This window comes from Squalius cephalus, assembly GCF_949319135.1.
Source record: "Squalius cephalus genome assembly, chromosome: 12".
In the NCBI taxonomy this organism is placed as follows: Eukaryota; Metazoa; Chordata; class Actinopteri; order Cypriniformes; family Leuciscidae; genus Squalius; species Squalius cephalus.
This window is the reverse complement of record NC_137133.1, coordinates 1,265,549-1,281,368: the sequence shown is the minus strand read 5'-3', so window position 1 is coordinate 1,281,368 and position 15,820 is coordinate 1,265,549. Positions and strand designations below refer to the sequence as shown.

The 15,820-nt window shown below is 38.0% G+C and overlaps 1 protein-coding gene across 2 annotated transcripts in view; it reads left to right on the top strand.

Annotated features, from left to right (window-relative positions):
* Positions 1–15,820, top strand: part of l3mbtl3 (L3MBTL histone methyl-lysine binding protein 3) — a gene marked incomplete at its 5' end in the record, with an annotated part of 92,515 nt that overhangs the window by 61,775 nt on the left and 14,920 nt on the right. For both annotated transcript variants that reach the window (XM_079887536.1, XM_079887535.1), the window contains 4 exons: positions 6,890–6,992; positions 10,391–10,534; positions 12,055–12,159; positions 13,520–13,611. In XM_079887536.1, coding sequence (XP_079743662.1) covers positions 6,890–6,992; positions 10,391–10,534; positions 12,055–12,159; positions 13,520–13,611 — 444 coding nt within the window. The remainder of the gene's footprint in view (positions 1–6,889; positions 6,993–10,390; positions 10,535–12,054; positions 12,160–13,519; positions 13,612–15,820) is intronic.

The following is a 15,820-nucleotide window of genomic DNA, read 5'->3' as shown; positions in this document are numbered from 1 at the left end:
CCTTCTGCTACACAACAATGTAAGATGGCTCAGCAAAGGTAGGGTGTTGGAGCGCTTTTGGTCTATCCGAGGGGAAATCGCAGCTTTCTTGGCACAGCTGAAGAGCCAGAAGGCAACAACATTTTCTCTCTTTTTGGAGGATGACAAGAAGATGGATATTGTGGCTTTTTTGGTTGATATCACTTCACACCTGAATGAACTGAATTTAAAGCTACAGGGCAAGGACAATTCAGTTTGTGATCTGATGACAGCTGTCCGCTCCTTTCAGAGGAAACTTGTGTTGTTTAGGGAAGACCTGCTGGCAGACTGTGCACACTTTCCAACTGTGAAGGAACAGGTTCAGGGTGAGAGAGATGTGTCTTCTTTTGTTGACTTTGTTGACAAGCTGATTGTAAACTTCAGCAAGCGTTTTGACAGCTTCAGCCTTGGACAGCAGCTCACCCTGTTCATTCAGAACCCATTCCTCATCACAGATGTCAGGGAGTTCTCAAAGGAAGTCACACTGCTCTTCAAGTGGGAAAATGCCGGGCCTCTCCAGATGCAACTGATCGATCTCCAGGCAGATGTGGCCTTGAAAGAGCATTTTGGAAAAACTGATCCTACCACTTTCTGGCTTCAAATGGTCCCAGAGACCGCTTTCCCAGGTCTGAGGAAAGTAGCCTTGTACATCTTTACCATGTTTGGCTCCACATACAACTGTGAGGCAGCTTTCTCCACAATGAACATTATTAAAAGCAAATATCGATCCAGGCTCACCAATGAGCACCTACACATGTGTTTGAGAATGGCCCTGACGCCATTCCAGCCCAGATTTAAAATCCTGGCAGGACAAGCAAGGGCTCACTTTTCTCACTAAGCAAGAGAAAGTGTGGAAGTGGGATATAAAAGGGAAAGAAAGAGAAAAGGAGGTGTTAAAGCTGTTCAATTGTTAATGTGTTGAGATTGTTTATTTTAATATGTGTTAAAACTTAAGATGTGAAAGGAAGTTAACTAAAAAGTAAAAGGGAAACTCAAGCTATACTTTTTATTTCATTTTTCTAAAATTAAGCACTTTATTTTGAGATGCACATTTTTCAAAAGCTCTCTGTTGTGTTTTATTTATTTATAATTTATTTTTAAATGCAGCCTTTCATTTATTTAAATTGATCATTTATTATTAGAGTACTTATTATTTCCCTACAGCTCAATATATAAACTGACAATAAATATTGTTGAAATATTATTAAATTTGTACTTTCATTTTATTTGACAGTCGTCTCTTGACTAGGCTACTTACATATTTTCATACAACTACTAACTAGGCTGTGGCACTGAATGATAACACAAGTTAGTCATTATGATGTTGCGGACCTTTGGTTGCTGAATTTTTTTCTAACTGGACCTCTTAGAATTTTAATTGAATACCCCTGATCTAGGTGGTTACAGGCTAGTTAAAGAAAACATAATACCTTTATATGCTTGTGCTTAAAGGCCTTAAAACACCTGAACCCCGATAATTGCTGCTGAAAATCATGAAGACAACAAATTAATTAAGCAAATATGAAAATTCTAATAGCAAATAGGTTTAAACAAAAATAAAATCTGTCTTAATCAATAGTTTACCATAAATCCAAAGTATTGTATCTAATAAGAAATAAGGACCCAAAATAAATAAGATACTTGCAGGATGAAAGGAGAGATAGAAGAGAAGAAGCAGAAGTGAAGAACAAAATAAGAGCAAAGACTATATACAGTATGCAGGAAACTTACATCCAACTAAACTTGTGGTTTGGTCTGATAAGAAAAGGTCAAACAGACTTATCCATTATTTCATTGTTGGTGTAACGGCTAGGTCGGCGTGACCGGTCAAATGCTACGGTTGCAAAGATAGACGAGGTGTGGTTTCGACGCCTTTAAGACCTTTAAGAGAATATCGCAGATCTTGTGTTATCTCATGTCTGCAGAGATGGAAACAGACATATTCTGATACGAAGGTACATCACGTAATCAATTCTGATGGGATCTTACAGCACAGAAGAGGCACTAAAGACCTGACCATTTGGAAATAATCAAACATTTCAGAGCAAATAGTAGAAAATATATAAACTATTGGTAACACTTTACAATAAGAATCATTAGTTAATGTATTAACTAATATGAACTAATAATGAGCAATACATTTGTTACAGTATTTATTAATCTTTGTTAATGCGAGTTAATAAAAATACAGCTGTTCATCGTTTGTTCATGTTCGTTCACAGTGGATTAACTAATGTTAACAAATACAACCTTTGATTTTAATAACGTATTAGTAAATGTTGAAATGAATATTAGCTAAGATTAATAAATGCTGAAGAAGTATCGTTCATGTTAACTGAGGTAGTTAACTAATGAACCTTATTGTAAAGTGTTACCAAATTATTAAATAAATCAATAACATGCAAAAGAATAATGCAAAATAAAGAATATAACGATTAATAATGATGTTAAAATGAATACATAGCTATCAATGACTAGATTTCATAAAGAAGAGATTAATAAGATTCAAATCAGAAATAAAAGAATAAAAGGAATTTTGCATACACCACTCCCTTTTAAAGAGGAACTTTAACTCAGCCTCATGGTGTTGGTGCTGTGGGAACCCAATGCCCACTGTGCCATACTGAACAAATGCCTGCTAACTTTTAATTACTTAACCAGCATTAGTGACCTAGGGCAGAGCGAAGGAGATCTCAACTGCCCACTCTTACTTAAGGCGAGACACTACAGGTGAATAGGGTAAAAATTTTAAATAATAGATATCACCATGAACCTTCCTCAGTTGATTACTTACACAAGTATATGAAAAAAAATTATTACAAGTTTTAGAAATTTGTATGTTTAATTATGCAAATTAGGCATTATCTCATTAAATATGCACGATTTTGCATATATTTTCGGTAGATAGATCTGAACATATGATAAAGCCAGGTGCAAAATTATTGTTTCATTTTAATTACACACAAGATGAAAAAATTAATTCAGAGGGATTTCAGGATATATGCTTTCATTACCTAGGAAATCAAAATATAAAGAAATTCGCCATTTTTTTTTTATTAAAGCAACAACATGGAACTTTTCCTCTGCGGTCGCCCTACAGGTTGGAAGCGGAATTGTCCATTACCGCTGTCGTAAAATGATTTACGGTTACTGTATATGAAGCATGCAGGTTTTTTTCATATGGGCAATGATAATATTATTAATCTTCCCCCTTTCATAATTTATACATGTTTAGTAGACTAAACATTTTAACTCAAACATTTGCGATTTGCATGTCGATTACAATGCTCAAATCTGAACGAGAATGATAGCGATAGCATCCTAACCATCTAAAACTACCATGTTAGTGTTTACTAGCTACCAGATTGATAATTCGCTCATCTACTAGCTGATTCATGAAGATAAATAAATGGAGGACCAGATAGTTTCCGTAACGCAGCCAGGCAGACAACAGATTAGAAAAACTAAAGATAGTATGCAAGCAATTTACAGTTACTTACTAGTTCAACAGCATGACGGCCAAGTCAGCATCGGTCTGGTAACACTCCTCCTTCATAAGCTAACGCCAGCGAGCAAACGCTCGACCCATATTGATCCTCGTCCTGCCTTTCAGTTTATCACTCTCCCTTTTCCTCTTCCGACTCTACTCCGACAAAACCTTGGACTTCTTACGTTTCGCTGCTGCTTCAGCCATGACGAAAACAGACGTACGAAAACAAACGCGCTGGTTGGCCACATTTGAGGAAGTGGTGGGCAAAGTGACGTATGCCGTAAAGCAGTCGAATTTTGTAGTTCTTTTTGAGCGCTGGTTACTACCCGCACCGCGAAGTTACATAGTGCCAGTAAAAGCGATACAGACCCCGTCAGGCTCTGGCAGACGTCTCATTCAACCTATTGTAAGTCGATGTACTATCACAAGGGTCTTGGAAATATATTATGAAGGTTGAAAAGTTGCATGTTGTTACTTTAAGATGTCACATAAATCAGGCCAGGAATGATTTATTAACAAATCCCTCTGAAAATATCTTCAGAATACTGCTAAGTGTATAACTGGAGAGTTTGGTGTACACAGGCTGAGATGTTTGTTCTGGAGAATGACAAAAAACTCATTTTGAGAAAACTGCATTTCAAGAGTTAAACAGCTCTAAATGAGATTTCGTCATTAGCTTTAAATCCCCCTTTGAACATTCACGATTGGTCACTGATAGAAAGGAAATGCCCATATTTGGGTTACACAGCGTTATGCAGGAGTATCAGAACTTTACAACGATACCGGTCATGTCAGACTTCAGTGAACAGACAGATCTCGGCATAATAGCGAAAAGTGCTTTCGGGAAATCTGGCGTGAGAGCACGGAGACTGAAGGGGCCAGAGGGAAAGAAGGCCTTTCACCACTGAACCCCTAGGGAAGCGCTCCACCTGACAATCAGGTCTCTTGAGCCGATGCAGTCCCTGACAACAACAGTGTCGGCCCAGATCCGGGCCACATGGTACAAGTGGATTATACCCGCACCAGATGTGGACCGGATCTGGGCCGGCACTATGTTGCTGTCTAGGGTCCCGTCAGGCTACTACCTCAGATATACACCGGAGGGGCTTCTGAGAGAGAGGGGTTACTCTCTACCACATAGCCCTCATCAGCTGATAGTTGCCCAGCCCTACAGTTCCAGCAATGAACCCCAAAGTTCAACCTCCATAACTATTTTATCAGAGTGGGCGACAGAAAGGAAACTGGGACGCTACTAGAGATCATGCCCATTCCTTCCAGCCCATTCCCTTGCCTTATCATTAGGGAATGTTTCCAACTCCATGTCTAGCTCATAGACTGTAAAAAATAGGTCTAGCTACATGAATGTGATTCCATAGGAAGTTTATCAGAATTTCCTCCGAACTCTCGGTACCGGCAAGGGCAACAGATGCGAACATGGGACGCAAGTGGCAGTATTTCCCACCATCATCATCTGTATTAGCCCATTTAAAATATAGAGGGAGCACATCAATACCACCCTTGAACTGCCAGGACTGGAGGAAGGTGACGGCAAAGAGGGAGTGAGCCGCCAGTGGCGATATTCCCCACTCTCCGTTTCAGCCCAGCCTATTATATGTGAATACAGAGGGAACACATCGCTCCGTACCCCCCGTAGCAGAAAGGGCAACGGATGAGGAAGCGAGATGCATTCACCCCTATAACAATATCGGAGGATACTGAGACCATCTTCATATTTTGCATTGGAGAGGGCGACAGAAAAAGAGTGGGACGCGATAGGCGGCATTGCCCAGTCTCTTTCATCCAGCACTATATAGCTGTGTGATACAAGGCACACCAGTATCATCTCCATCTGCTGCTATGTAGGCATGAGATGAGTAAGTTGTTCATTTTCCATTCTACAGCCCAGCCGCTGACAGAGGAGACTTATCCATGCTGCTAACTCCATTACACACAGAGCACGACAGATAATGAAGCAGGACGCCATCGGGAAAAAACACACTTATAGTGTCTCTATCATAAAAATGGAGAAGGAAACAGATTAGAAAAGTGGAGCACCGTTTTATGTACCTCAGCCACTACCTACCCGTAAAACATGTAGTGAATAGTCCCTGTCGCAATACAGATGAAAAAGTGGGATATTTTCACCTGAAGTCGTCTATTATATGTATGTAAAATAAGAAACTCCCCCCTCAGAGGGAGGGACGACAGTAGGGAAAACTCTAGCTCAAATATACAGTACTGTGCAAAAGTCTTAGGCACATTAGTATTTTCACCCCAAAAAATGGTTTTAAGCCAGTTACTTATATCTTTTGCTGTAGTGTGTCAGTAGGAAATATCGGAAACATTAATTTTGCCATTAATTGGTATAATCCAGTGAGATTTTTGTATGCACAAGGATGAAAACAGCCAGTTTTTTGACATCACAGTTGACAGCTGTGGGATTCTTACAAAGGGCCTTAAAATAAACGGTTTGATTTGATTTATTCTATGTTTTAAATTTTATTTGGATGATTTTATCTTGACTAGTTGAAGTTTGTGCATACTTAAAGGATGAGTTCACCTCAAAATGAACATTTCCTGATAATTTACTCACACCAATGCCATCCAAGATGTTCATGTCTTTCTTTCTTCAGTGGAAAAGAAATTTCAGACCAAGAAGTCGCAGACCAGCACAAGACAAACAATTGTGGTTAAAAAGCAATACTTTAATTTTTTTTAGAAAATGACTGATCGTTTCGCTAGATAAGACTCTATTCCTCAGCTGGGATCGTGCAGAGACTTTGAAACGGCATTGATTTGAACTTCAACATTCTGTCTGCCATTGAAGTCCATTGTGTATATATTATATAACATAATATATATATTCACACATTAAATTGAATTCCTCTGATATTTTCTGATCTCAGGTTTAGACCACTATTAATAGCCTACATACTCCTTTCTCTTTACTTTTGTTACTTTCCACTTTCACTTTTGTTTTGTCTACACACAAGCATCATTGTGCAATTAATCTACAATGGCAAACTCAATGAGTCCAACACGCCTCCATGCTGTCTCTCCTTCACAAGCTCTCTCAGCGGGCATTAGGCTAACAGGTATTCATTTCCAGGACGTTTACACGCTAGTAAATGATCTGTTTTCATTTTTAATCATCTAAACCATTTTGCAGCCACGGTACTTTATAAAAGTAGCCCAAACCAGCGTATCCCACAGCTCTGAAAGTGGGTAATCACTTATCAAAAACAGTCCTGTAAAACTCGACAGTGCTGCAAACTGTTGAATCTCACTGTATATTATGTCAACTGATTTTGTGGTTTCCAGAGTGAGGATGATGTGTATAATATGTGATGTGTTTCTGTGTGTGTGTGTGTGTTTTCATAGCTCCTCAGGACATGTTTGAGACATCTGAGCAGGGTGGCTGTCCCACGGCAGGCTGTAAAGGAGTGGGTCACATTAAAGGAGCCCGCTACTCTGGACACCACAGGTGTGTGTGTGTGTGTGTGTGTGTGTGTGTGTGTGTGTGCTGTCTTCAGCATCACTGCAGTCCAAAGCCTGTTTACACATACAGTATATTCACACGTCACATGAAGTTTTGGTCTGATATGAATGAGGCAAAAAATGTGGATGACAAAACAAATGTAATTACACTGTTTTGATGCTGCATGTTGTTCTTTGCCTTGTGGCAAACTAATAGCCATCGTAATATCATGTGGTTCAGAGAGCTCTGTCTGATACTGGACTTGATTGAACAGCTGAGTGGCTTGTTGATGTCCAGGTCCATCGCATTCTCCTGAGTCAGATCCTTCTTTAATGCTTTAAAGCAGGGTTCCTCAAACTCAGTCCTGGAGGGCCACTGTCCTGCACAGTTTAGCTCCAACCCTGATCAAACACACCTAGCGGTGAGTTTCTAGTGATCCTGAAGACATTGATTAGCTTGCTCAGGTGTGTTTGATCAGGGTTGGAGCTAAACTGTGCAGGACAGTGGCCCTCCAGGACCGAGTTTGAGGAACCCTGCTTTAAAGGAATGTTCTGTACAGGATTCATGGGTGCAGTCTGTGACGTGCTGTCGATAACAAAGTAATTTCAACTCGTCTCAGAGTTTGTAAAAACAACAGTAATGTGCTTACACTTGACTGAAAGTGTTGTTCGAAGACTTTTCAATTTAAATAACATAATAAACGTGCTTTAAAGGGTTAGTTCACCAAAAGCTTCTGTCATCATTTACCCTCACGCAGTTAAAAACTTTCATTCATCTTAAAAATACAAATAAAATTATGAAGATATTCTCTTATCGTTTCTGTCCCTCCATTAAATGCCCACATAACCAGCTTTAAAAAGCTTTAAAAAGTTCATAAAGACATCGTAAAAGTAATCCATATGAATAAAGCGGCTTAACCCAAGTCTTGAGAAGATATACAATACTTTATATGACGTTTTTTGGGGGGACTTTTATTCACATAAACATTGATCATCATTAAATGTGGTCAACAGAAGCTCAATCGTGCTTGTGTGACATGCAAGAACAAACCGCATTGTGTCTGAAAAGCCCTGAATGTCATTTCCAGCAGCGTATCATAGCTCAGGTTCACTGGACTCCAATGATCACTGAGCCCAGATCAGTCCAGAGCACAGCTATCGGCCTGAGGAAAGGTGTTCGACGTCTGTTCACTGATCTCTCTGTTTATTAAGTCAGTTTGAGAATAATCTCCCAGAGTGCAGGAAAATCCATACGGATCAAAGCTCATATGGAAAATATCACTTTACCGGATTAAACACGCTTCATATGTGTAATTTGTACCCTAATCCAGAAGTTCCCAAATTTTCTGTCAGCCAAACCACTTAATATTATAGATGTAAAATATTTCAATATTTCAAAGCTCTTGTTAGTTGTGATGGTGCCTCAGTCCACATTACTGTTGTAGGAATCCTGGCAAATTGAACACTACCACTACTACTACTACTAATAATAATAATAATAATAACATAACATTTTGCTATTGCACTGTACAAAGAAAACATGAATATTTTATAATAATTATTATTTTATTTTACATTACAAGTTACAATACTAATATTTAAGTTCTTAAATTCTTCACTTCCCAACATTCAAACCGTCAAGCTTTCCCCCTCAGCCTGAGCTCCAGACGCTGTGATTGGTGGATCTCTCTGAGGATTATGGGTGGTGAAGTTCTTCACTGCAAATTCAGCTAGTCAGTACAGCTTATTAAACAAAGAGCAATAACTATCCTTATTACAAAGTGTGTGTAAGTTCTGTTCCACTAGCGCACCAAACCGAAGTGATTATTAACCAAAAATAATGATTGTTTCGGTCCAACAGAAGGATACATTAAGACCTGAGGAATCTGACCTAATATGATTGGTTTCTTGAATGTAAAAACAAAATGAAATCAAAAAGATCTTTGGGATGTTGACTTCACTGCAAAAAAGTGAATTTCGTACCCAGAATGTCTGTCTTGTTCTCCAGTAAAAATATTGCAGCATTCATTTACTTGAAATAACAAAAAAAAAATATATATATATATATATACACATACATACATATACACTACTGGTCAAAAGTTTTAGATCGGTAAGATAGATTTTTAATGTTTTTAAAAGAAGTCTCTTCTGCTCACCAAGGCTGCATTTATTTGATAAAAAAACAATTTAAAAAAAACAGTAATAGTGTGAAATATTATTATAATGTAATGTAATGTAATCAGCTGTTTTCTGTGTGAATATACAGTAAAGTGTAATTTATTCCTGTGATCAAAGCTGAATGTTCAGCATCATTACTCCAGTCTTCAGTGTCACATGATCCTTCAGAAATCACTCTAATATGAGGATTTGATGATCAAGAAACATTTATGATTATTATCAGTGTTGAAAACAGTTGTGTACAAATTTTTTTCAAAATTCTTTGATGAATAGAAAGTTCAAAAGAACAGCATTTATTTAAAATAGAATATTTTCTAACATTATAAATGTCTTTACTGTAACTTTTGATCAGTTTAACTCATCCTTGATGAATAAAAGTATTGATTTATTTTATTTATTTCCCCCAAAAATAAAATTAAAATTCTTACTGACCCCAAACTTTTGAAGGGTCGTGTTTAATGTTACAAAAGCTTTAGATTTCAGATAAATGCTGTTCTTTTGAACTTTCTATTCATCATAGCATCATGAAATAAACATGTAAAAAACTGTTTTCAACATTGATAATAATCATAAATGTTTCTTGATCATCAAATCCTCATATTAGAGTGATTTCTGAAGGATCATGTGACACTGAAGACTGGAGTAATGATGCTGAACATTCAGCTTTGATCACAGGAATACATTACACTTTACTGTATATTCACATAGAAAACAACTGATTTACATTAGAATAATATTTCACAATATTACTGTTTTTGTTTGTATTTTTAATCAAATAAATGCAGCCTTGGTGAGCAGAAGACACTTCTTTTAAAAACATTAAAAATCTTACCGATCTAAAACTTTTGACCGGTGGTGTATATGTAACTGTTTACTTATAGTTTATGCTTAAAGATGATAAAACACCTGCCAATGGGGCCAGAAAAACTTACTTTCCCATTTGCATTTTATTTTCCTGGCCCTTATCGGCATGTATTTTGTCTAGTTTTAATCTTCAACTCACTCAGTTCTGATCAGTTTTTCCGAAAACAAGATATCATAAGTCATTTTGCTCCTCCAGTAAACATATCTTGCTTTAAGAATGTTGCAATATTTGTACTGGAAAATAAGACAATAAAACTGATGAAGAAAATCAGTTTTTGCAGCGTAGACACAAAGCAGCTAATGAACTCCAATGATAGCAGGTCATGTTTGTGAAGTGACCCGTGCTTCCCGGTGTTTCAGTGCTGTGGGCTGCCCATATTCTGATATCAACCTTAATAAGGACTCGGTTCTGCCGGATCGCCTGAGCGGAGAGATGCCGGGAACCGGAGTGGGTCGCCCGCGCAGAGCAGAACCCAGCGCAGAGACTCCAGCTGACGCCAATGAGTGAGTGTTCGTTTCTCAGAGGATCTGGTTAATTATTCACAAGGCCTCTATGATGGAGAACTGCTGAACTGAGCGGGAAATATCGATGATTATGAGCTCAATCTTGCATTCATAGTGCATAAGTTTGCACCCCCTTTGTGATGTGTATCAACATGACAAGATCTTTACACGTTTTCCACACGACACAATAATAACACAATGGACACAGATCATCCTGCTGAAAGGTTTCTGTCCTCTTGGTTCTTCTTGATGATGAATGACAGTGTGTGTGTTTTGTGATAGTTGTGTTGAGTTGGTTTACATAAGGTCTTAAAGGTACAGTAGCAAAAACAGGCTGTTTCATCCTAACTCGGTGGCATTTTGCGATGCATTAAAACTGAATGACTCCGGTTATAATTAATGAAGCTGTCTACACTTTCGAGCTCACACACACACACACATTTGAATAACCTCTTATTATTACATCAAAGTCAGCTCATGATGTCTCTGGCCTATTCACTTGATCTTATATGTTGCCAACCATGTCAGAGATGGAAACTCGCGTCTGGAATCCACATGTGGGCCGGGGGCCGGTTTCACAAAGCTATTTTAGAGCGGTCTATAGTGTTAGACAAGTCTAATATTTGCTCATAGACTAGTCTAATGCAAGTTAGACTGTTTCACAAAAATAAAGACTGACTTAATTTAGACCAAAAGAGTTAGACCCCTCTTACCCCAGGCTAACTGAGGTCTAAGATTCTGTTACCTTGGCAACCAGCAGTAACACTCAGTTACATTACACACAGCCAAAAGAAAAGAGAAAATGGCTCTTAATTTACACATTTCTTCTCGTTACTACATTCTCCGCTAAATTTCCCAAGTAAATGTCCTTGTAACTGTTATACTCCTCCAACACACACATATTCTCCGCTGGGGTAAACTGCACTGAGCGGCTGAATGCGCTTACTCGATCCGCCATGTTTTTTGTTTTGAAAAGTGCCTTATTTTACCCAGAATGCATTGCAGTGTAGTCCTACTTAAGATAGTCAGAGTCTTAAGTGCTTTGTGCAACGGTCTGATTTAGATGTCTATCTGAAGTCTGACTATCTACTATATCTAAGCCATAGTCCAAGTCTATCTTTGTTCACCACACCGGGTCTGGGCCGACACTATGCTGCTATCTGGGCCACCAAATCAAATTATGACATTTTTGGTGCAAAAAACTTGAACATTCCAAGTGGGCAAAAATCAAATGGAAAATGCGACAAAGGAATTATGGCTAATTGAATTATAATCTGGAAATTGAATGCATTTATTTATTTAGTATAAGGGCATGCTTAGTAAAGAGTAACACTTGCTCATGCAAACACATTAGCATAAATTAGCATAGTCACACTTTTGATTTGCTTATCACGTCATGACAGGCCCTGAAAGCCACAGGTGTGTTGTTTGAGATAAAACTGAGGACGTTGTCATGTCTGGCCTTCTGCACACCTTCAGTGATGTGTTCGTTTCTCACTGTCTCGCCTCCATTTCTCCAGCAAACCCGTCACCCCTGCCCCATCTCACCCGGAGAAGCCCAGCACGGCAACCGTCGCCATGGAAACGACTGTAAAGAAGCCTGTCGTCACAGAGACCAAGCGAAGGTTAGATTCAGTCACTCACTTGGTGAGAGAAAATCAAACTTTTACAGTGTTTCTCAGTGACAACAAAACACTATCATGACCATTTTACAAATTAACTAATATACAACTAATGAGAATGAAGATTGCAGTAATGAGTTTAAAATGTCCGGGGAATATAAGGTGTAATAAATGCTCCTAGCAAATACTTAATTGTCTGTATGCAAACAGAAGATCCTCTGACACACACACACACACACACAGCTGTCCTTGACGCCGTCTAACCAGCTGATTCAGTGTTTACTGGGAGTAAAGTGACGCTTCTCGGTTGCACTGTTGACATAATGACCTGTTAGTCAACAGAGCTTTATTTTCCACAATCTGTTGCGATGACTTGCTCCATACTATGGCTCTCTCCATCATCTCGGAAGATACACTTGCTTGTTTATCCTGAGATTGCGTTTCTCCTGTTCAGCTGTTCAGAAATAGCCTTGAGAATCTTCTGTTTACTGTACAGAAGGGATTTGCATAATGAGCTTTATATTACACATGAAATATATGCAAAATCATACCTCAGCTGGAAATATTTGCGCAGATTTTAGATCCTTGTATCTGAAACATTGTCTAGTAAGCCCTTATAAATCATAATGCTATACTTCATTTAGAAATGATAAATTGATCATTAATAAAGTATGAAAATACAATTATTAAACACATTATAGATATGCTTATAAATCAAGAATAAAGCATTTATTGCCGTATTTATAAACTGCTTATTAATGTCTATTAATGCTTTATAAATGACGAATTAACTGTTTACTAATGCTTAACTAATGATTAATAGCGTGCAGTTATTATAAAGTGTTTTTATGTTCAAAGAACATTCAGAAATAATGTTTTCATAACTTAATGGGAACACTAGAAAAGTGTACTTAGAACACAAGTTTGCTGTTCTGATGATGTCATGAAGTGATGATGTCATGTTGAAGTGATGATGTCATTATGATGTCATGATGAAGTGATGTCACGTTGAAGTGATGATGAAGTGATGATGTCACGTTGAAGTGATGTCATGATGAAGTGATGATGTCACGTTGAAGTGATGTCATGATGAAGTGATGATGTCATGTTGAAGTGATGATGTCATTATGATGTCATGATGAAGTGATGATGTCATGATGAAGTGATGATGTCATGATGATGTCATGATGAAGTGATGATGTCATGATGAAGTGATGATGTCATGATGATGTCATGATGAAGTGATGATGTCATGATGAATTGATGATGTCATGATGATGTGATGATGATGATGTCATGATGAATTGATGATGTCATGATGATGATGTCATGATGATGATGTCGTGATGATGTTCTCCCTCAGGGTTGGTCGTCCCTGTAAAGTGCGTAAGGTGGAGGAGCCGCCACAGGAAGAGGAAGTGGAGAGTGAGGTGTCATCAGTCACCGAAACCAAAGGTAGATCTACACCGACATCAGTGTGTCTCTTCATACTATAGACCTTATGCGCCAGAGGAACGAGGGCGCCGCCATCTTTAGAATATTGTCTTTTAACTTCTATTTTTGCGGTCGCTCTGTATATTTCTATGGCGCTGCTGTCCAGGAGTAATTAGCTTTTGAAGTGGATTTGCTTAATGTAAAGTTAACAAACGTTATCATGAGGATTGTAATGTTTAAAGCAGATGACTTAACAAATGTCAGTCGACTGGGAAGATTTGAAAACGAGCCGTTCATTAATAAACACGCAAAATCACTGTGAAAATACAGACCGGAAGACAAAAGACAACGAGCGCAGCGCTGAAAAGGGGCGGAGCTACATAAGATCTATATTTACATGCAAAAACTGCTTCTTTAGAGGTTAAGTCAGGTGGAAGGGGCCACCTAAGGTGACGGTCACACACAGCAACAGAATCAGTGTCTGAAGCGTGTGAAATTCAATGTTGATGATGTGATTCATATTTGCAGAAGAGCTGAAATCATTTCTTTCTGTGATGACTCACTCCATCTCTCTTTCTGCCTTCCTGTTTCGTGCTGGGATTGTGTCTCCTTCCAGAAGAGCCGGTCTCTCCCTCTTCCTCTCTGAAGGTTTAGTGGCAGTCACTAATGAGGAAGAGGGTTGGATTGAACAGCAGGTCCTTTGTTCCTCGGCTTAAAAGCTTTTTAACTCCGTCCGGTAGCAGATAGTGAGAGATGTGAGGGTGGACTTGGAAGCGTCGTGGGCGTTGCGAGGGATAATCTTCTGGGGCCCGAGACACATTTAATTGTAATGTAAGAAAAAATGATGAGGACGTTAATGAAGAAGTTTATTGCAGCTTAGCAGTGTTAAAGAACTTGAAGCACCTCGGGTCACAACATCCTGAACTCAAACCCCAAACGCTGCGGGTACAGTGAGTTCATTTTCATCTTCTCCGTGATAAATCAAGCTCTTTTAGCCGCTGCGCTTATTCTACTGGAAGCAGATCAAAGTGGAACAACATTTTAGGCCAGGACACTGTAAAAAAAAATGTTTTACAGTAATCTGGCAAAAAAAATTATCATTAGAAGGAGCTTTTATTTTAAGTCACTTGCAAATGAGGAATACAACATAAGCGTTTCATCCTGAGGAGGCAGAAACATGAGTATTGCTGAGTTAGTTCACTGGCATCTTTAGATGTCTCTTGAACTTGATGTGAGCAGAAAAGCTACAAGTAAAGTGAGATGAAGAGATGTGCAACGTGCGCCCCGATATACACTACCGGTCAAAAGTTTGGGGTCAGTAAGATTTTTTTAATGTTTTTAAAAGAAGTCTCTTCTGCTCACCAAGGCTGCGTTTATTTGATCAAAAACAATAAAAAAAACAGCAATATTGTGAAATATTATGACAATTTAAAATGACTGTTTTCTATTAATTAAATGTAATTTATTCCTGTGATCAAAGCTGAATGTTCAGCATCATTACTCCAGTCTTCAGTGTCACATGATCCTCCAGAAATCACTCTAATATGAGGATTTGATGCTCGAGAAACATTAATTATTAATTTCAATGTTGAAAACAGTACAAATTTGTTTCTTTGATGAATAGAAAGTTCAAAAGAACAGCATTTATTTAAAATAGAATATTTTCTAACATTATAAATGTCTTTACTGTAACTTTTGATCAGTTTAACTCATCCTTGATGAATAAAAGTATTGATTTATTTTATTTCTTTCCCCCAAAAATAAAATTAAAATTCTTACTGACCCCAAACTTTTGAAGGGTCGTGTTTAATGTTACAAAAGCTTTAGATTTCAGATAAATGTTGTTCTTTTGAACTTTCTATTCATCATAGCATCATGAAATAAACATGTAAAAAACTGTTTTCAACACTGATAATAATCATAAATGTTTCTTGAGCATCAAATCCTCATATTAGAGTGATTCCTGAAGGATCATGTGACACTGAAGACTGGAGTAATGATGCTGAACATTCAGCTTTGATCACAGGAATAAATTACACTTTACTGTATATTCACACAGAAAACAGATGATTTACATCATAATAATATTTCACAATATTACTGTTTTTGTTTGTATTTTTAATCAAATAAATGCAGCCTTGGTGAGCAGAAGACACTTCTTTTAAAAACATTAAAAATCTCACTGACCCCAAACTTTTGAACAGTAGTGTATTTCAATCGAAGAACGAAC